Genomic DNA, 21,083 nt, shown 5'->3' on the forward strand with positions numbered 1-21,083 from the left:
CTTATATGGTGCAGTATTTCCTTATATGGACCATCTACACTGGCGTCTCAGGAAGTGGTCCTTAGAAGAACAGCACAAGCAGTGCTGGTAGCAAGCTGGGGTCTCTAGTTTTCTGTCCAGGCTTGTATTTATTTGTATCAGTTGGCCTGAGCCTGTCATTTTCTGTGGCACTGAACCTCCCTGCCTGCGTCTCTCCCGGGGCTGGGAGTTTGCTCCCAGCCCCTAAATCTGACATCATTATTTGTCAGGGAAGGAGGGCGGGCTGGAGAGGAGGTTTTTGTTGGTAAAGAAAAGATTTGAATCAGAGCTCAAGATCCATTAAAGGGAGAAATCCAGCAAAAGCAGTTGAAATCCAGCTTGGAAAAGGGGTGGGGAAAAAGGAGGAGAAAGAAATGAATCGATAATTTTTTTTTTTTTTAAAACAACCACCAACAACCACCCAAGAATTTAAACTGGTCTCAACCTCTTCAAGGAAAGTTAATCAATAAACTAATTAACTGCTTTGCAAGCTCTGTAATTAATAGATCAAAAGTATTAGCGCCAGGGCTCTGAAATTGCAAAGAGCTCAGACCAACAGCTCGCTTCCAAGGCGGCGGAATTGCAAGATTCTTTAGAGTTGATTTTTTTTATTATGATGATGATGATTTAATTTTTTTTGCACCAAAAAAAATCAGGATTTTAAATTTTTTTAAAGGTTAAAAAAAAATCAGAGACAACGAGGAGGCGACAGGGAGGAATTTCCCACCCCCGCCAAAAACCCACATTTTTTTTGTACAGATTTGGGGAATCCTGGTTCAAGCATCCAGAGCCACCAACCAGCCTCTGCTCCCTTTGTTTGGTTCGCCGCTGGGCAGTGTTGGGACCGTAGTTAGGGCTGGGATTGTGTTCTCGCTTCTTCCGCTGGGGCCGGGTAGGCGATTCGAAGCTCGCCCCCAGATTCGCCCCTTTGGACCAATGAAGGAACCCGATGCCATTAAACTTTTCATCGGGCAGATCCCACGGAATTTGGAGGAGAAGGATCTGAAGCCCATCTTCGAGCAATTTGGGAAGATCTACGAGTTGACAGTGATTAAGGATAAATACACGGGCATGCACAAAGGTAAGTGAGCCAGGCCCGGGCTGCTAGAACAATAAAGGAGCTCCCAACAATGGGATGGGGGGGGGGGAGAGAAAACTGACTATGAAATGACAAAGCAAGAGCAGCCTGAGAAAAAGGAGACTTGGGGATGTCGGGGGAGATCAGATCAGCTGTGGCCAGGAGGGCAGAGAAAGTGGGGGCTGTGCGAAATGGCCATGCATATTAAAATGTCAGGGCTTAGGGGGGTGGGGGCCAGGCTGTTTGCAGCGAGAGCGAGATGGTAACAGATGGCAGAAGGTACAATCAGATAAGAGGCGTCATGGATAGAGGCCGGGGGTTTGGATGTGCAGTGGGTTTAGGGAGTCGGGTTGGAGGGGGGGAAGGGACAGTTCTTCTCCACCCCACCCTGACTCCAGTGGGGTAGTTTTGCATGGGGGAGAGTCAGGCCCTGTGTGGGTGAAGGGGGTTGTGACCCCATTTCCTTCTGCCCCTGGACACCTTTGAGTCTCCTTTTAGCACAGGGATTGAGTTATCATCTGAGTCCCAAACCCCGTGAATATTTCCCTCTGGGCCCGGGGAAGCAGAGGGAAAACTTGCGAGGTTCTGATCCCAAATCCCCAGGCTGGGCTTTGACAGTTCCCTCCTGATTCCTTTCCGCCTGTATAAACAGAGGGTCTGGCCCCCCCGCCCGCCCCCTTCTCGTGATCTTGCCAAATGGCATATCCTTCGCTCCTGCTAAAGGAGGCCTGTCTTCAGCCTGAGGCCTCTAGGTCAGAGCTAAATTTGTCTCTGCTGGTTCATTTCTGGTCTTCTTTTTTAAACACACTTCTCCGTATTAGGGAGGGAGCAAGTGGTCTTTAAAAAGCAGAAGGGGCAGCGTGTGAAATAGGTCCAGGGGCAAATTAAACAAGGGCTCTGGCCAATTTCTTAATTCAGAATAAAGTTAAGAACGGCATCGGTGAAAAATCTGCTCTGGGAATATTCCTGAAAACAAAAGAGAAGGCAGGGCAGGGTTAGCTAAGGAGGCGATCCGCATAAGATCATTTTCTGGAATTTGATAACATTCCACTTTTTACAAGCCCGGAATGAAAGCAATTGTGGAAACCCGGCTTTGTTGGAGGGTATTTTGAGCTGGATTCAGCCCTAGGGATGGAGGCTGGCTGGCAAAGGTTAGTCACAGTTTAATGTTGGATCGTTTGCTGTTTCAGGGCAGATTTCAAGCAGTGACAAAAAGAGAGGGGATCAAAGTGTAGGAAAACGGGGTTTATTTTACCCCTTTATAAATCAAGTACATTGGCTGATATTTTTGTAAACTGAGGCGAGAAAGATCCAGCGCGGGTGTAAATCAGGGTAGCGCCGCTGACTTCACTAGATGCTATGCCCATTCAGCTCCGCTGAGAATCTGGCCCTTAGCATATTTTTATAGCTGGTACATGTGGAAAACATCAACAATAACAACCAGGCTCTGACTTCAGAGCCGGCTCTTGGGTCTTCTTATTGCGCTATGGGTTTAAAACTTCGGTTCTAACCCCGAGAGTGAGCGTGGTTATAGGACTGGAAGGCAGGAAGGTTTGAACGTTACAAACAAACCACAGATAAACAATCGCTCGGATTTTCACTAAACCAAGCGGGTCCCCTTAGGTGCGACTAATTATTTTATCAAATACAAATGCAAATGATTTACATGCAAGCCGCAAAACAGAGAATGCTCCAGGACATGAGTTTTGTGCTTTAAAAACCAGCCAAACCTCCTTACATAACAACGATGTTTAAATTATTCAAGGTGTGAAAGAAGCTTCCATTTCCAGGCAGTCCCAGCGGGGGAAGATGTAGCAGGGTGGAAGTGGGCTAATGTGACACAAACTCAGCGTTGGTTGTTTTCCCTGGCTCGCCAGCGCAAGTGAAACTCGGGGGGGGCTGAGATACACCATTGGGGTTGGCGAAGCTGACAAATTCAGGGAATCAAAATGGAGCGTCTTTGGGAGGAGAGGGAGCCAATGGGAATATGAAGAGTTTCTGACTCCAATCACCGGCACCCTATGGACTAGATCAGTGGTACTCAGAGCTGTTCCGGGTGGGGACATCAACTCATCTAGACATTTGCCTAGTTTTACAACAGGCAACATAATAAACCCTAGCCAAGTCAGTACCAACTAAAATTTCATACAGACAGTGGCTTGTTTATACTGCTCTGTATTCTCGACCCGGAAATGTAAGTACCGTATTTATATTCCAATTGCTTTATTTTAGAATTCTCTGGTACAAAGGAGAAAGTCAGCCATTGTTGGGTAATAGTGGGGCTGTGACACGCCTGTATTTTTATGCCTGGTTTTGTAAGCAAGTCATTTTTAAGTGAGGTGAAACTTGGGGGTACGCGAGACAAATCAGACCCCGGAAAGGGGTACAGTCGTCTGCAAAGGTTGAGCGCCGCTGGACCAGACCCTTCTTTATTTCTGTAGCAATGACAACGCTAGGTGCTTTGGGATGAAAGCAAAGTCCATGTCTCCACAGAGTTTACGTCAGCTAAGGGCCCAGTCCAGCAGCTAACTAGGTGTAGCACTTCCTGAGATGCCCAGAGGCTAGCCAGCACTGCACCTGCTAGTCAAGAGTTTGCAGGATCAAAATAATTATAGTCCGGGTGGTTGGGAAGCTTTGCTGTAACCCCAGCTGCTGGGCTGGGCTGGGGTTTTGTTGTCCACGTACATTGAAATGGCCGGGGAAGGGAAGAGAGAAATCCGGCTTTCCAGCGGCAGTGGAATCTGAATGCAAAAGATCCGGGCGGCCCAGCTGAAGCAGTTTTGAGGGTGAACTATAAATGCGTTTGATTATTATTTTTTAACGACTGTTTTTTTGGTACCGCTCCCGCTCCGGATTTAGGGCCAAAAACCCAAGTGGGGGAAACTCCGTTTCTCAAAAGAGGACTTTAAAAAAAACCAGGGAATGATTTTAACCTCCATAAATGCTCATCTCTTCAGAGGACGGAGGGGGGGAGGGACGGCTGGTCAGGCAAAGGCTGCAAATTGAGTGGATATAAGTTGTCATCGTTAAAGGCTTGACCCAAATGCATGCGTAGGTCCCAGGCCTCAGCATCCTTATACTCCCATTGACTTCAGTGGGTTTTGGCTTGGATACTATTGGCCGGATTACAGGGCAGATTTCCAGTTGCCCAGTACCCACTGCTGGCACCAGCTTTGCCAAAGGGCTCAGCACCCTGACACACTGAGCCAGGCACTGAGGGTTCAATCCTGTGCCATGCTGAACACCCTGACTTCAGGGAGAGCTGAGAGTGCTCAGCACCCACGCTGGATTGGGCCCCAGGTGGAGCGTAGGATAAACCCGGATTCATGCTCTTGGCCTCTACCGGAGCAGGGCCCTGGGATTCGGCTGCCGTTGCCGTTGACCCTCCTTGGCTAGGCCCTGGCAGATCTGCCCTGGGCAGCCCCTGGCTGAAGATACTGTTGTGTGCTGGGGCGTCCAGAGTCCTGTACAGGGCCAGGCTGGGGGCGTTACTGCAGGATAACGAGGTGCGAAGCCCCCTTCCCCTGAACAATCAAGCCTGAGTAGAGAGGGTTTTACCCTCTGCTTGGTCCCACTTGTCAAACCAGGGGCCTGGCCCTTTCCCGTTGGCACGGAGCCATGCCACGGGGCAAGCTCTCCCAGGCCCACACCTCTGGGGGCTCCCATGCAGGAAGGTGATGCGGGCTCTGCACCATCTGGCCAGGGCAGGATCGGGTCCGTCCCCCCCACAGAGTTCTGTCTCCACGAGGGGCAACGCTGACCAGCAGCCTGGGAGGTGGTCACCGCCCCTTCCCCGTGCAACCCCTTAATGACCTTCCCCAGAGCAGGACGCACCCAGCCACGGGGCCCAGTCACAGAGCTGTGGCTCCGTGGCACTGCCTGCTCACCGCTGGGCCTGCCCAAGCCCCTGGCTCGACTAGGGCCCAGGTCTTGGGCCAGGCCTGGTGCCCAGGGGTGGATTTCTCTTGTTTCTGTGTACCCTGGCCCCCGGGGGGTGGAGGGGCTGGCAGACCCTGGAATCCAGCTCTGGAATCAGGGGCGGGACAGCCTGCCCCGGCTGGGATCCGGGTGTAAATGGCTCGGCGGGCGTTCCGCGCGTTCCCGCTCAGGATAAGAGTCTGCTATCGTGACCCGCCAGGGAGCTTCTTTCTGCTCCAGCAGTGGAGGCGGGGCTCCACTGGTGCTGGCGGCCTCTGGGTCCAGCCCCCCCTCCCCCCCGTGGTGACCCCTAGGCGACTCGCCCTGTCCCGAGGAAGTTTCTAGTGGATTGTTAGCAAGACAGGGGGAGGCTTCTGTGGTCCCTGGGCTGGGACACCTCCCTGGGCTAGCCAGTGCTGGAGGGGGGCAGCAGTCCTGGGGCGTTAGGGGCTAAGGCAGCGGCGCTGGGATGCAGGAGGTCTGGCTGCAATGTCTGGCTCTGCCTCCTTGGCCAAGGAACGGGCTCCTCTGGGAGCCACCCACCGATCTCAGAGGGGTGACTTGGGATGCAGGTGTGAGTCGGGGGATTAGGATCCGGCCCGTACTCACCCTGTGCCTCAGTTTCCCCATCTGTACAAGGGGGATACGGCTTCCCTCTAAGGGGGTGGGTGTAAGACTGGATCCAGGGCGGGCTGGGAAGGGCTCAGGGGAGGGGAGACTGGGGATCAGATGGCTACAGCTGGGCAGTACAAGCAGGGGATTGGAGCAACACACGCGCACCCCGGTTCCACCCCGGACCAGGTGAGACTGATGCACAGGCAGGTTCGGCTCCCCAGCTGGTGTGAACGGGAGGGCAAGGCGATAAGGGGGCAGTGCTGGGGATTGGGCCCCGCCGTGTGCCCGGCTTCCATCAGGAGCGGCTGCAAGAGAACCGACTCCTCTGGCTGCTGGCAATGGGGCACCTCCGGGAGGGCCGGCTGGAGCCAAACTGCTTTTCCACCTCACTGCCCTCCGCAGCGCTCTTGCTGGCAGGGAGCGATGGTTAGTCTCCAGACTCTAGCTAGGAAGAAAAAGAGCGTATTTTGCTCATGAATATTTTACAGAGCCGGTCTCCCCAGGCCCTGCCCGAGCGCTATGTGCAGCTCGAGTCAAGGCCACTCACACCAGTGCCAACGCACGCTCCTGCACCATGACCCGCACGCTCATCACGTGCTCTGAGCTCGCTAGCAGCTAGTTCAGCGAGAGACTGAGCTGACGGGGGGGAGTGGGAAGAAAGAAGGGAGGTGGCTCTTATAAAAAGAGGGAGTGGGGTCTAGTGGTTACCGCAGGGGACTGGGACTCAGGACGCCTGGGTTCTATTCTTGGATCTGGGGGGACATCTAGAGCAGAGGCCTGGGAATCAGGACTTCTGGGTTCTGATTCCAGCTCTGCTGCTTTTGCCCAGCATGACTTTGGGCAAGTCAGGTCCCTTTCTGTGCCTCAGTTTCCCGTTCTGTCACATGAGGATGAGACGAACACCAAATGACTGGGCAAATTAATTCATGTTCCCCAAATGACTTGCAATCCCGGGTCGAGGGGCCGGATTTCCGAGCGACCCTCTCCCGCAGACTTTCAGAAGAGCTCGGGTGTCTAAGTGGCGGGCCAGACTGTCACAAGAGCAAAACTCAGCATGGCAGTGGGAACAACCGGCCGCTGAGCACCCTGAGGAAACCAGCCCTGATTTAGGTGTCCTGGTAACCTGACCCAGCCCACCCAGGCCTGTAACGTCTTTGGGGAGGATTCAGCCCAGATCTACAGGAATAACCCAGGGTCTGGAACCCCGGCCAGTGGGAGAGACTGGAGAAGCTCAGGCTATTGAGTCATCCAAGAGAAGGTGAAGGGGGAGGCTTGATCAGGGTCTGGATGGCTTTTGGAGTAGGCGGCTCTTTAATCTAGCAGCGAAAGGCAACCCCAAAGGGAGCGGCTGGCAGGCGAAGCCAGACAAACAGCCTAGAAATAAGGGGCACATGGACAGCTCACCTTGGGATGAGGTGGCTTCTCCCTCACTGGAAGGCTTTTAACTCAGGACTGGCTTGCTATCTACTCGCCAAGCTGTAGCTCGACCAGAAGTTATGGGCTTGATCCCAGAGATGCTGGGGGAGGCTCTTTGGCCGGGATCACCCCAGAGATCCGACCGGCTGACCCTAACGGCCCCTGCCTAAAAATCTGTGTTTTTCCCAAGCGATCGGAAAACCTGGGGTTTGTTTAGTAACGTCCGGCTTCCTCCTTTGTGGCGATTCACGCTCGCTGGGCGGGGTAGATATTTTTAGCTTTCTTTTTTTTTTTTCTTCTTTTATTACCAGTGGAAAATGTTAAGTGGATCAAGCCGGGGTGGAAAGGAGCTTCTGAAAGATATTTGTGTTTATTAGGTGTGTTGCACTGAGCCCGAAGAGCAAGGCAGGAGGGTGTGTGTGTGCGTGTGTGTGTTGGAGAAAGCCGTGTTATTGCCGAGTGAGTTGAACCCGTAGTCAGGGATGACAAGGCCCATTAGCCCACCTGTTGCTGTTCTTTGTTTCTATTCCAGCCCTGCATAGGGGCCCCAATCAAGATTCCCCTATGCTAGGAGCTGTACAGACAGTATAAGTGGGCAGGCCCTGCCCTTAGTGGCTCTCAGCCCCAGGGCAGGACCGCTGCTTGCCGAATGCGCTGCAGAATGCACGGCTGTCTGGGCTGCGGCCTGGCTGGTGCATGGCGCGGAACCAGTGGGACAGGCCCAGACATGGAGCCTTGTCTACACCAGGGCAGCGCCAGGGCAAGCTTTTCCCTGCCGATATGCTGCTAAGTCCCGCAGAGGGGGCATTTGGGGGGCTGAGGCGGGGTTAGCCCATTCTATCCATGCCGCCACTGCTGGGGCTGCTGGCTCCGGGCCAGAGAGTGGCAGCTGCAGGGGGGGGGTTGTGCTGCAGATGCCTGATCTCCTCAGGAACTGGGCTGAGTCCTGCCAAACTCATTGCATGCAAGCCACCTGATTCTGACAACTCTCCGCGCTTCCTCTGTCCTCCCACCTCCACCCCGGCTTGGCCTGCAGGGGCCGTGCCCTGGATCTGCTGCTCTGTTCCCAGAACTCAGCCAGGTCTCCACTCAGCCCATCACAGGCCTGGAAGTTCCCCTCTGCCCTGGACACACCATCTTCCCTGCCTCCCCAGGAGCTGAGAGGGTTTATCAGAGTTGGATATAATGCAGGACACCCTGTTCTCCATTGAGAGGGGGATTTCATTGCTCTGCCTGCTGGGGGTTCCTGCTGCGTCTCTCCTTGGTGGGAGCCGTGTTCCTCTGGAGGCCGTGCAGATGAGTGGTTAGAGCAGAGGGCCTGGGAGTCAGATCTCCGGGGTTCCACTGTCCCAGCTCTGGAAGGGAAGTGGGGTCTAGTGGTTAAAGCAGGGGAGGGCTGGGTACTGTTTCCAGCCCTTCCACTGACTCATTTTAGTTTTCTTTGCTGTGTAAACAAACTCCTTGACACCTCGGGGCAAGTCATGTCCCAGCTCTGTGCCTCAGTTTCCCCCCCCCCCATGAAAAAGGCCAGCACTGCAGGGGTCTTGGGAGGATGCAGGCGTACAGAGTGCTATGATATCAACAGGAAGAAGGGGCTAGCACAGGGATTAGCAGGAGGGTCTGGGGCTTGTGACCCCTGTCCCGCACGTCAGCAAGGGGGAGGTGTGCACAGGTGCTGTATTACCCTCATGTCTGCAAGGTGGGTTTGAGACCCGCCATCCCAGATTTCCCTGCCCCAGTCCCGACTGCGCCACTCGCTGTGAGAATCAGGTAGACAGCCAGGCGGGCACAGACATTAATATCCTGCTTGGAGGCGCTAGGACAAAGTGCCAGGTTGGATCGCTGGAGCGGTTGCTGCGGGGGGAGGCTGCACTGGAGAGGGAGGGCTGTCAGGAGTAGGGCTGCGATCTGGGTTGGGGGGGCCCTTGGGCTGATCCTATTTTAATCTCCCCAGCCCCGATTTGCCAGGCCCCAACCCTGCTCTCAGTTAAATCGGGAGTGACTCCAGTGCGCTTCTGATCCACCCAGAGGGACGTCACTGGAATCAGTGGCACCCGGGCCAGACTCTGATCTCAGTTCTGGTGTAAATCCAGAGCGACTCTACTAGAGTCAACGGCATGGCCCCTTACGTCGGTGGTGTGACTCCGGATTCACAACCGTTGCCGCTCAGCGTAGAATTTGCTCCGGAACTCTGGCGTTTGCTGCTTTCCACTGAAGCCCCGGTCAATGGCAGGAGACCGGCGATCCCCACGGTGGTCCCTGTCTGCCCAAAACGTGGGCTCAGCCTCGGAGGCCACCTTGGACTTTTGGTTCCACTGGGAGTTAAATCAACCATGAAGCTGTCTCTGCTTATCTCCTGGGGGGGCGCAAGGCCCCGTGACTCTGACACTGTGGGACTGGAGTGGGCTGAGTTTGTTGATAGCAGTCAACTTGTTTTCCATTGACAAGTAGAATGGCCCACAGCTCTGGTAGGGGCAGAGAAGCCAGGGTAATTATAGACCCTGATGGGCCAGCGGTCGGGGCGAGACCCTAGCCTGGCCTCCCCGCAATGCTGCAGACTCCCTGGGTGAGCTTGGGCAAGTTACATGGCCTCGCCGTGCCTCGGTTTCCCCATCTGTACAATGGAGATAAGAGCCCTGCCCTGGCTCACCGGGGGCGGGGTGCTGTAAGGATAAGTATGGTAAAGACTGTGAGGTGCCCACAGACTAGGCGGATGGAGCCTGGCACAATCATTAAGTCCCCCCTGGCCCGCAGTATCTGAGCCCCTGGCAGGGAGCCCAGAGAGAGAAATGGCCGAGTTTTCAGCGAGGCTCAGTACCCAGAGCCGGGGACAGCTTTTGGGCCCCACACTGCAAGAAGGATGTGGAAAAATTGGAAAGAGTCCAGCAGAGGGCAACAAAAATGATTACGGGGCTGGGGCACATGACTTATGAGGAGAGGCTGAGGGAACTGGGATTGTTTAGTCTGCAGAAGAGAAGAATGAGGGGGGATTTGATAGCTGCTTTCAACTACCTGAAAGGGGGTTCTAAAGAGGATGGATCTGGACTGTTCTCAGTGGTACCAGATGACAGAACAAGGAGCAATGGTCTCAAGTTGCAGTGGAGGGAGGTTTGGGTTGGATATTAGGAAAAACTTTTTCACTAGGAGGGTGGTGAAGCACTGGAATGGGTTACCTAGGGAGGTGGTGGAATCTCCTTCCTTAGACGTTTTTAAAGTCAGGCTTGACAAAGCCCTGGCTGGGATGATTTAGTTGGGAATTGGTCCTGCTTTGAGCAGGGGGTTGGACTAGATACCTCCTGAGGTCCCTTCCAACCTTCTATGATTCTAAGACAGTTAAGTCCAAAGCAGACTGGAGAGAGTTACAAAGGATCTTACAAAACTGGGTGACTGGGCAACAAAATGGCAGATGAAATTCAGTATTGATAAATGCAAAGTAATGCACATTGGAAAACATAATCCCAACGCTACATACAAAATGATGGGGTCTAAATCAGCTGTTACCACTCAAAAAAGAGATCTTGGAGTCAGTGTGGATAGTTCTCTGAAATCATCCACTTCAATGTGCAGCAACAGTCCAAAAAGCGAACAGAAAGTTGGGAATCATTAGGCAAGGGATAGATAATAAGACAGAAAATATCATATTGCCTCTCTGTAAATCCCTGGTACGCCCACATCTTCAATACTGTGTGCAGATGTGGTTGCCCCATCTCAAAAAAGATATATTGGAAAAGGTTCAGAAAAGGGCAACAAAAAAATGATTAGGGGTATGGAACGGCGTCCGTATGAGGATAGATTAATAAGACTGGGACTTTTCAGCGTGGAAAAGTGACGACTAAGGGGAGATATGATTGAGGTCTATAAAATCATGACGGGTGTGGAGAAAGTAGATAAGGAAGTGTTATTTATTCCTTCTCATAACACAAGAACTAGGGGTCACCCAATGACATGAATAGGCAGCAGGTTTAAAACAAACAAAAGTAAGTATTTCTTCACACAACGCACAGTCAACCTGTGGAACTCCTTGCCAGAGGATGTTGTGAAGGCCAAGACTATAACAGGGTTCAAAAAAGAACTAGATAAATTCATGGAGGATAGGTCCACCAATGGCTATTAGCCAGGATGGGCGGGGGTGGTGTCCCTAGTCTCTGTCTGCCAGAAGCTGGGAATGGGCGACAGGATCACTGGATGATTACCTGTTCTATTCATTCCCTCTGGGGCACCTGGCACTGGCCCCTGTCGGCAGACAGGATACTGGGCTAGATGGACCATTGGTCTGACCCTGTGTGGCCGTTCTTATGTTCTTTGTCTCCTGGTTCTTCAGGTGCTCCCGGCTCACATTTTCAAGTTACCCGCGGTAACCAGGAGAGCTAGAAACTTACCGGGATTTTTGTTTTAAATGAAAGCTAAGATTCTCCTCTAGTCACATGAATCCAGGAGCTGGGCCTTTGAAGGAGAACATCCGCTACTGCGATAGCAGCTGCAGTAGGGTGGAGAGCAAAAGTCGGGATGTTCTCTGTTGTGAAATAAGGATTAAAAATGGACAGCAGAAGGGTGGTGACTGGGGAAACGTGCTATGTAAGCTCCGTAGGGCAGAGCCTGTCTTTCATTTCAAGGCGCCCGAGGAGGGTCCCCCAGACTCTCTAGTATCCGTGTCCGTCGCTTACTGCGCTCTGATGGGCCCCCTGACATCGCTCTGTCTTTTCCGCTTGTCCCTTTCAGTTCCTTCCTCCGTCAGCCCCTTGCTCTGTAGCTCTCGGGCCTGTATAGTAGCAGCCCCAGCGAGTCCAGGCCCCATGGCGCTGGGGGCTGTACAAACAGAGTGGGAGGCCGCCCCTGCCCCGGAGAGCTTGCAATCAAAACAGACAAGAACTCGTATTATCCCCTTTGTGCGCACTGAGGCTCAGAGAGACGAAGGCCCAGATCCTCAAAGGGAATTAGGCACCTAACTCCCATGGACACCAATGGGAGTTAGGCACTAATCCCCTTTGTGGATCTGGCCCGAAGAGACTTGCCCAGGGGCATGCAGGAGTCAGTGGCAGAGCTGGGAACTGATCCTAGATCTCCCGAATGTCAGCCTAGTGGCTTATCCCCTTTCTTTCCCCCTTCCCTTCCAACCCCCCCGGGAAAATCCCAACCCCCGTCCCCAGGCAGATGCATTGTACTGAGCCAATCCAAAGGAGGAGACATGGGGCTGGTATGGGCCTTGCCAGCCTCGCTGTCACATTAGGGCTTGGCTCAGTCCCAGCCCCCCATCTTCCAGCCTGGGAAGTTGGGTTCACGGTTCCCCCTTTGGCCCGTGGGAGCCCAGCACCCCCTCGCTACTGTCCCTTTATCCCAGGAGCCCTTTAAAGTGGGGGGAGGATTGGGGGATCCGTCGTGTTGGGGGGCAGGGATCCGAGGCGCCCGTGACCCTTCCCCTCTGCTTTCTCTCTCCTGCAGGATGCGCGTTCCTGACGTACTGCGCCCGGGAATCGGCCCTCAAGGCGCAGAGCGCGCTGCATGAGCAGAAAACGCTCCCAGGGGTGAGTCCTTGCAGGGCGATAAAGGAGGGCGGGGGGGGGAGGGAGTCGGACAGGGGAGTCTCTCTGTTATCTCTGGCTACAGCTGCCCAAACGTCAGCGTGAACCTCCAGCGCCGGTTTTATTGTGTGTGTCATGTCCCACCCCCACCCCCAGTTCGTTAGCATTTGCGATAACCAGATGGCCCTCTCTATAAAATCTCCTCGGTGAGCTCCCAGCACGCGCCTGATACGGGTTTGATTGGAGTCTGGGTTGGCGGTTTGGGCCCTGTCACTGGCGTGGGGAGAGGGGAGGGATCGATTTCCCATGGGGGCACCAGCTCTGCCTGGCTCAGGCGAGGGAGGTGGAGGGAAAGGACTATGGGAGGAGAGGGGGGTGACACCCTCCCGCCCACGGGCGTTGGTTGCCTGCCAGCGTCGTCGGAGCTCTGATCATGCCACTGCCTCTCCCCCATATTGCCCTCCGCCCAAGGTGACTTGCTTCCAGCTCCTGAATCTTGACGGAAAGGCAGTTTGGGGCCGGCTCTCTTGCTTTCTTCAAAGGGCTGCGCGTCGCCGGCTGGGAGTTTCAGGGTGCCGGCCGGTGGGTGCTGTCATGGTGCCAGGCGGGCGTCTGTGCCCTGGGGCTCTGCCAGTCGGTTTGAATGGGCTTTGGAGCATTTTGAGTGCCGGGTTGGCAGACATAGAGAGCAAAGTCCTGTGCATGGTCCCAGGCACAGAAGTAGTCCAGGGACCCCCACTTCTAGGGGACAGAGCCCGGTGCTGAGGCCCAACAAACTCATTTCACTCAGGGGCCACCAAACCGCTGACAGCACCGCCAGCTAGTCTGCGCGGAGCAGGGCTTTGAACCAGTGACACCTAGCAGTGAAAGCAAACTCCCCCAAGGCCAAGTATAGAACCCAGGAGTCCTGGAGTGTCGCTTCCCTGCCTAGCTGTATCACATTCCTCTTCCAGAGCTGTCCTGACTCCTGGTAGTGGGGGGCCACTGTCCTGACTCCTGGTAGTGGGGGGCCACCCCCAGTCCTGAACAGGGACTGGGGGCTCGTGCGGAGACGTGGCCCTTTGCTTGGGCACCTAGCAGTGCAGCGAATTATCAGGAGGCTGTCCGCAGCTTCCCCCTGCCCTCCGCCAGCTTGGTGTGCCCGGGCCGGGCGCGTCTGGAAACGCGTCAGGATTCTGACTGATGGGAAATTTGCTGCTGATGGACCACACACAAATGTGCGCCCAGGAGCGGGCTTGGCGGATCTCAATCACTTTAATATGACGGCTGTCAAATGGGAGCTCCACGCCTCCGTGTCCTGTAGCAATACGTGTCCTGTCTTCCCTGCCGAACAGGCCCAGCCTGTAGGACTTGCTGTTTCCCTGGGGTGTCCGGGGAGCGAGTGGGACGTAAAGACACCGGGGACCTGGCTGATCCACGAAGGAGCCCCCTCAATGGCATCGGTGGTAGAGGAAGGTGCCCCGCACTGCTCAGGATTTCCATTTTTCTGCCTGGTCTCATGCTCCCTCCCGCAGTAACCTTTGGGGCTGCGGCTTGTCCCCCTCCTTCCTCCAGCTCCCTGGGGATCCAATGCTCGGGGGTCCTTGGCAGGGCTGAGCTCTTGGGGGCTCTGGTGGGTCCTTGCAGGAAAGATCTTTAGCCTGGTGTCTCCCAGTCCGGGTGTCTGGCCCAGGGTGACTCAGAGATCAACAGAGTCAGACACCTCAGAGGCCGCGGGGCCTGAATCCCAGACTGCCTGGTGCAAGTCCCCAGGGCCCCGATCCTCAAAGGTCTTGAGGCGTCTAACTCCCCACCACTGCCCCGCATCTGCCACTGATCCTGCCGGCCACCGCCCGGATGCGGTCCCAGGGCCTTTAAGCCGTTGGGGCCCAGACGCCGTCCCTTTGTTAGGGCCTCTGGATGGCAGTTTGGTTCTAAACACCAATGAGGATCTGGGCCTCTCTGGGCCACCACTCCCTTGTGCACAATGGGGGAACAGCCCTTCCCTGCCCCACAGAGCGGCATGAGGATCCGTGCACTAAAGGCTGGGCAAGGTGCCAATATGTCAGGGGTGGGGGCCTGGCAAAGACAGAACTGAGGCCTAGTTTGCCCCAGGGCTTTCGATCCTCTCCTGGGTGTGATGCCGACCCTTCTAGGGACTGCCAACCCCTGGGGAAGCCAGGGAGCCGTATGGGACCCTCCCCAGCCCCAGGCAGGCAGTGAGCAGAGCCCCGACTTCCTTTGGACCCCCCGATGGTGAAGGGGCTTGGCCTGTCTACAGCCGGGTCCAGGACCTCAGCTGTCCAGGCCGCGTTGCCTTGGCTTATTGATGGAAAGTCACAAAGGCCGAAGGTCTCCCCCCGCCCTGGAGGCCTGACCCCCCAGTCTGGCTCCCTATGTCCAGGAGGGGGGCGGTTTCCATACAGAGCGTGACTTGAGATTTCCTCCCTTCCGTGAATGGGGGGCGGTGAACCGGGGACCCCAGCCCTGCCCGGGAGCAACGCCCTGCAGGGGGGACTAGCAGGGAAGCAGGAGCTGGCTGAGGAAGTGCCCGGGATGCCCAGGGCGCGGCCGGGGAAGGTCTCCCGTCCCTCGAAGAACAACAAGGGCAAATAATAACGCCCCTCCGTGCCTCCGGGTGGGAAAAACAAGCCTGATGGACCCACGGCGCCAGGCTGGGAGGAGCGAGGCTGCCTGGCATCTCCATAGCAACCCTCGCGGGCATCTCCCACCAAGCCACCAGCTCCACCGGGGGCGGATTTGCTCCCTCCACATCTTCCCACCCCATTGTGCCACGCTCGAAAGAGAGGGCGACATCTCCTGCTTGTCCTCCCCCCCTCCACTAGCTTCCCCTCATCCCCCCCGCCGCACAAACACAGAATCCAAGTGTATTTTGCCTGGGGAGGGAGGGGGCCAGATACTTTGTTTCTTGCCTCCTCCCTTCTGAATGTTGGGAGCAGATGCTGCAGAGCGGGGGCTTTGTCTCCGGAGATTCCCTTTATTCTGTTTTTTCCGCCCCCTTTCGCCACCTGCTTTTCTTCCCCGGCCCTTTATGTGCCGGTGGATTGCCGCGTGCGCCTGTGTCTGATTGGGATTGGAGTGTGTAGCCATGGAGCTGGGAGTGCAGCCTTCGGGTGTGTGTTTCCCTGGGTGTGTGTGTGTGTGTGACTGTGTGTGTCAGGCATGGACACGGTTCTCTGTAGCTTTTAGCCGTTATAACACACTTTAAGTCAACACTGCCCTGCCCCGTGTGTTAGCACCTGTGCAAAATAGGCATGAAACGCCATGTGTTACACCCATTTGGGGTAAGTGGCCGGACCTGGTGCAGGGCGATGGGGAATCAAGGCACGTGGCATGCGATCGCATGCGTGTTTTTAGCGTGTGTGCGTCTTTTGCCTACATCTTACAGCTGCTCCGTGTGTGTGTGCGTCTGTGTTTTCTGTGTCTGGCGGGGATTGGATTCTCAGGGTGCGTCTGTTAGCCCGGGGCGCTGGGTGTGTCTCGGTGAACGTGGGGGCGGTTTAGTGCGTAGCATTGATAGCAGGTGTGCATACGGAACCCTGGGGTGACTGTATGTCACGGTTGGGTCCCCGCTGGGCTGACCCACAGGCGATGGGAGTTGTTACCCCCCCAGCTACGCAGCTTGCTCTTAGTGCTAGCTCAGGCCCTGGTGTTTCAGCCGAGATGGTGACCATCACAGGGTGCTCCCCTTGGTGCATCTGTGGCCGCTCTCCCGCTGCAGGGCGTGATCCCCAGGGAGCAGCCCCCACAATGTAGGGTCCCTGAGGGAGGGAGAGAGATGGTGGGTTTTTAATCCCCCCCCCCCCAGACACTGGCATCTTGGCTCTGCACTGTGCCCCCCTTTGCCCTCTTGTGCCATCATTTTGAGTGTACAAAGTGGGTGTAAAGCAGTGCCCAGCCCAAATGCCCCCCCCCCCCGCACATTGGGAGCAACGGGACACCTGCTTTGCACAGGTGTGAATGACGACCCCAGAGGCGAGACAGACCCTGGAGTCACTGCTCGTCTCTAGACCCCAAGTTCTAGGCTCCATGCACCAGGCTTCTGGGTCGCTCTCCCCCTGCAGACCTCAGCTTATTGTGGGGGAGGGGAGGGAGGCCGAGACCCTGGCGGGGGGGGTTGTGAAATACCAAGTGGGGAGGAATCCAGGACAATGATAGGGATCAAGGTGGCATCTGCATACTGTGCTTAGAGCCCCCCCCCACACACACACACACACCCCGCTCTAACCACTAGACACCTCTCCCTTCCCATGGCTGGGAAGAGAACCCAGGAGTCCTGACTCCCAGCTCCCCACTCTAACCATTAGATGCCATTCACCTGCCAGAAATAGGAGTAGAACCCAGGAGTCCTGGCTCCCGTTCCCTCCATCTATAATTCCTCGACCTCACTCCACTCCCAGAGCTGGGGACAGAACCCAGGAGTCCAGCCTCCCAGCCCCCCTGCTTTACCCACTAGACCCTACACCCCTCCCAGAGCTAGAGATAGAACCCTGGCATCCTGGCTCCCAACCCCCCCACCCCCTGCCTTCATTCCCCACCTTCACCACTAGACTCCACTCCACTCCCCTCCCAGAGCTGGAGACGGAACCCAGGAGTCCTGCCTCCCAGACCCTCCCCCCTGCCCTCTAACCCACAGGATCGCAGTGGTGCATCTGCCACACTTTTCCCTAGTAAAGGCTGTGGGATGTGTGTGTGTGTGTGTGTGTGTGTGTGTCCGTTTGCAGGGGTCTGCTCTGCTGTTTCCCCCCTGCCCCTCTTCCATCCCCCACCCCTTCTCCATCCTGTCCCTTTCCCCATCGCTCCAGCTTTGTTGTTCCTGTCTCGCTCTCTGTCTCTTGGGTTGATTTAAAGGAGCTCCCCCCCCTTGGCCCGGCAGCTGTTGCCCGGGCAGGTCAGGGTGCTTGGCGCCGCCCCCTCTCCCAGGGCAGGTGGTCCCGGGTCTGGGTGTCATAGGTGAGAGGCTGTGTGCTGGCTGGGGGAGGACGGCCTTGAATTTTCAGTCCTTGCAGGGGGGTCTCTATAACCACTATGTGTGCCAGCAAGCTGTGCCCGTGTAAGGATGCACATGCATGCAGGGGTACATTTATGACCATTTGCACCTGTATGCGTGTGGGGTGTGGGGATGTGTATGCAGGTGCCTGGTCGCGTGTGCGGCACACGTGTGCAAAGGGATGCTGCGTGCCTTTGCGCCTGCGTACGAGCGGAGGCGCGTGCTGGCACCTGCAGGGCGTGTGTGTGTCTGTGAGGGAGGGCACGTGCACGCGTGTGCGTTTGTGGGAGGGCAGGAGAGGCGTGTGCATGTGCCGGGGGAGGCGTGTGTGTTTGTGCATGCGTGCAGGGGATCCGTGTGCGTTTGCACATGCGGGCAAGCGGATGGAACCCTCCAGGGCCGAGCTCTGGGGACCAGGAGCGTCTTGCTGAGTCTTTCCACTCGAGTTTGTTGGGTCTCAGCCCACATCATAGCTGGAGGGTCCACATCTCCCGAGCCCACCTGGGCACTGACTGGCCCCCTGGTTGGCATCCCTGCCTGAGAGACTGCCATATCCTGGTGCCACCTGCTAGGCAGCGCCCTGGCTCAGCTGAGCCGTGGGTGGCAGATGTGCCCGTCACCGCAGCCTATGGGAGCGGTGGGTGAAGGGACCCGGCACGGGCAGGTTCCCTTTTGTTTGGAGAGGCTGCGGGTGCCCAGCTGGGTTATAAATAGCCCCTTCTGTTCCTGGCGGGGCATGGACACCAGGAGCCCGGTAGCTAGGTAACCAGCAGGCAGATAATGACTCGTTGCCAGGTAAACATGGGCTGCGGGGCAGGTGCGCCGGGGACAGGGGGCGGCTGAGCTAACAAAGCCCAGGGCCTTTCGGGGAGGAACTCGCCCGCAACATCTGGGAGCAGCGACGCCAGCCAGTCTGTGCGTGTGTCTGGGGCCAGGTCTGCTTCTCGAGTGGCCGCCGAGGGGGGAGGGCTGGCGGCCGCGGGGGGCCCTGTGCCCGGGCGGAGGTACATGGCGGTCTCATTTGAGCATGTTCCACTCCCAGGATTCTTGACTCCCAGCTCCCCCTGCTCTAACCACTGGATCCCACTCCCCCCTCAGAGCTGGGAATAGAACCCAGGAGTCCTGGCTCCCAGCCCCCTGCTCTAGGATATGTACAGGGATCTGTAACTCCCACGATCACTGGTTCTGGGCTCCTTCACTCTAATGGGGAACAGGGGGCTCTGCTCCCCTCCCCCACAGCCAAGCTGGGGGGGGGCAGCAGATGACCCCCTTATTAGGAGGAAATTGGGCCAGGGAGAGGGGGCAGCTCTGACCCCCTCCCCAACAGCCTGAGCCTGCTGACCTCTGACCCCAGAAGCTTCTGGGGGCCCCAAGTCCCAAAATATCCTGCCCCCCAGATGCCCTCCCACTCCCTAACATGCCCCCCTAGCCTTCACTCCTCACATCTTCTCCCCGTGCAACCCCTGAGCCCCCCACCTGGCCAGCCCCCACTCGGCTCAGGGTCCCCTTCCCACCACAGCTCTGTGGGATCCGGGGTGGGAGGCAGCTCCCAGCATGGCTGGCTTGTGATGGGGGGAGCCATGGGACCTTAACTCACGCCCATTCCTACCTCCCACCCAGCTGGCCCCCTCCCCGGCTATGGGATGGGGGCTGGGGCCACGTGGGCTCGTTCCTGGCTCTGTTTCCACTAATGCACTGGCTGGTGGTGTGCTGCACTGGGGTTTTCCCGATGGCCAATTCCTGTAACCGGCGCATGCCCCCTCCCTGCCCTGGTGCAAGTCAAGATTGAGGGGCACTGTCAGAGCTGTGTGGGTGGGGTGCCCAGGGCTGGGATAGTGGGGGCTGCAGGTCAGGATTGAGGGGCACCAGCAGAGCTGGGGGAGGGGGAGCCTAGGGCTGGGATAGGAGAGGGCTGCGGGTCAGGATTGAGAGTCACCGACAGAGCTGGGGGGGGGGGGGGGGGGGGGATGGGGGGGGGCTGCGGGTCGGGATTGAGGGGCACCGGCCGAGCTGGGGCAAGGGAAGTTTGCACAGCTCTTCTACCCCAGACGCCTCTCCCCGGCCAGCGCTAACCACTTCCCATTCCCACCACAATTCACCCCGAGCGCTGAACCATGTCTCCAGACAAAGGGCGGCCTGGGATCTGGGGTCTGGGTTCAGCTTCACTGGGGCTGAGGATCCAGGCGGATCTGCTGGGATCCTCCCCCGGGATCACTTGAGCTTGGTTCACTTTGCTGTAGCTCTCCTGGCAACACTCACTCCTGGAGCAACCACTCGCCCCTCCCCCGGATCAGGTCCCTGAACCCACCAGCCAGACGGCGTTACCGCTGCCATCCGGCACGGGGCTCGCGCTGCATGCCGGGACCTAAGGAGCTTTAGCTTTGATTGGATAATCCCGGGATTTATGCGTGGTAAATCCCAGGCGAGGCGGGAGGGGCAGGTGGGATTTGGAGGGTGGGATTAGAACAGGCAGCTCCTAGACAGCTGCCTTCTGATCTGGGGGGCAGGGGGATCAAGTCACTGGCACGTCCTCCGCCCGGCCTGCGCTGGCCAAAAGCCGCCCCCGCAAGGAGGCCAAGCCACCCAGCTCCACCCTCACTCAGAGGCTGGCGAGGCCGCTCCTGAGGTCGCCCAGTGACTGGGGCCTCTGCTTTTGTGCATAGCAGCTCAGAACCGTCTGCCTCCAGGCCACGAGTCCGGTTCCTGCTCAAGACACCACTGTGCAAACAAGGGGACTGGGAAAACCCCAAGGATCCCCTCCCTGCAAGCGGCACCGGCGGGCTCCCAGGCCAATGACGGAGCATAGGGGAGCACATGGTGCCTTGGGCTGGGGTGGGATCCGGTATGGAGCCGTGCAATCCCTTTGGGGGCTCGGGTGGGATGGGCTGAAAGCTGGAACCCCCAAAGGTCCAGTCCCTAATTTATTTCCCCTCCTCGGGGTATGTAGCGCCTTGGGGGTTTTCATTTCGAACAGTGACGGGCTCGCTAGAGGGTTCTTGCTCAGTACAATAATTGCGCTCTCCTCTCTGGTTAATAAGGGAACGGGGAATTTTCCCCTCCTGGCTGAGGGCGTCAGGTTCTCAAATCTGGATTCCCGGGCAGTGGCCCATGCCCCCATGATCCCACAATGCACCTGGGCAGCTTGCCAGTTCTGCATGGGGTTGGGGGCCGAAGGGAAGCAAATTTCTCCCTGGCCCCAGTAGTGGTGGGGTCACGCCCCGATGCGGGAGAGCCGGGGAGTTTGTAGCTAACGCCCATGAAACTGCCCAGCCCTTCCTCAAACCCAGCCGCCGGCTCTGAGTCTCCTGTGCCAAGCGCTCCATCCTAGGATGGCATTTATTACCATGGCAACCGTCGCTCAGCCAGTTGCCCCAGTTACAGAGGGGATGGTCTTGGCAGCATAGCAACAATTACCCCATTGCATGTCTCTGTTCAGGGGTTTATCATCAGGTGTCATAAACCGTGACCGAGATCAGGGCCCTGTCGTGCCGGGCGCTGCCCAGACCCGGAGTAACCGAGATCAGGGCCC

General features: G+C 56.8%; 1 protein-coding gene across 1 annotated transcript in view; it reads left to right on the forward strand.

The window, feature by feature from the left end:
- The first annotated feature begins 954 nt into the window (after positions 1–954).
- The window catches only part of CELF3 (CUGBP Elav-like family member 3), a 39,039-nt gene continuing 18,910 nt past the window's right edge, over positions 955–21,083 (forward strand). Inside the window, exons 1-2 of the mRNA XM_026656247.1 lie at positions 955–1,099; positions 12,485–12,567. Coding sequence (XP_026512032.1) covers positions 955–1,099; positions 12,485–12,567 — 228 coding nt within the window. The remainder of the gene's footprint in view (positions 1,100–12,484; positions 12,568–21,083) is intronic.

This window comes from Terrapene carolina, unplaced genomic scaffold, assembly GCF_002925995.2.
Source record: "Terrapene carolina triunguis isolate 2854851 unplaced genomic scaffold, T_m_triunguis-2.0 Scaffold227, whole genome shotgun sequence".
Taxonomy (NCBI): Eukaryota; Metazoa; Chordata; order Testudines; family Emydidae; genus Terrapene; species Terrapene triunguis.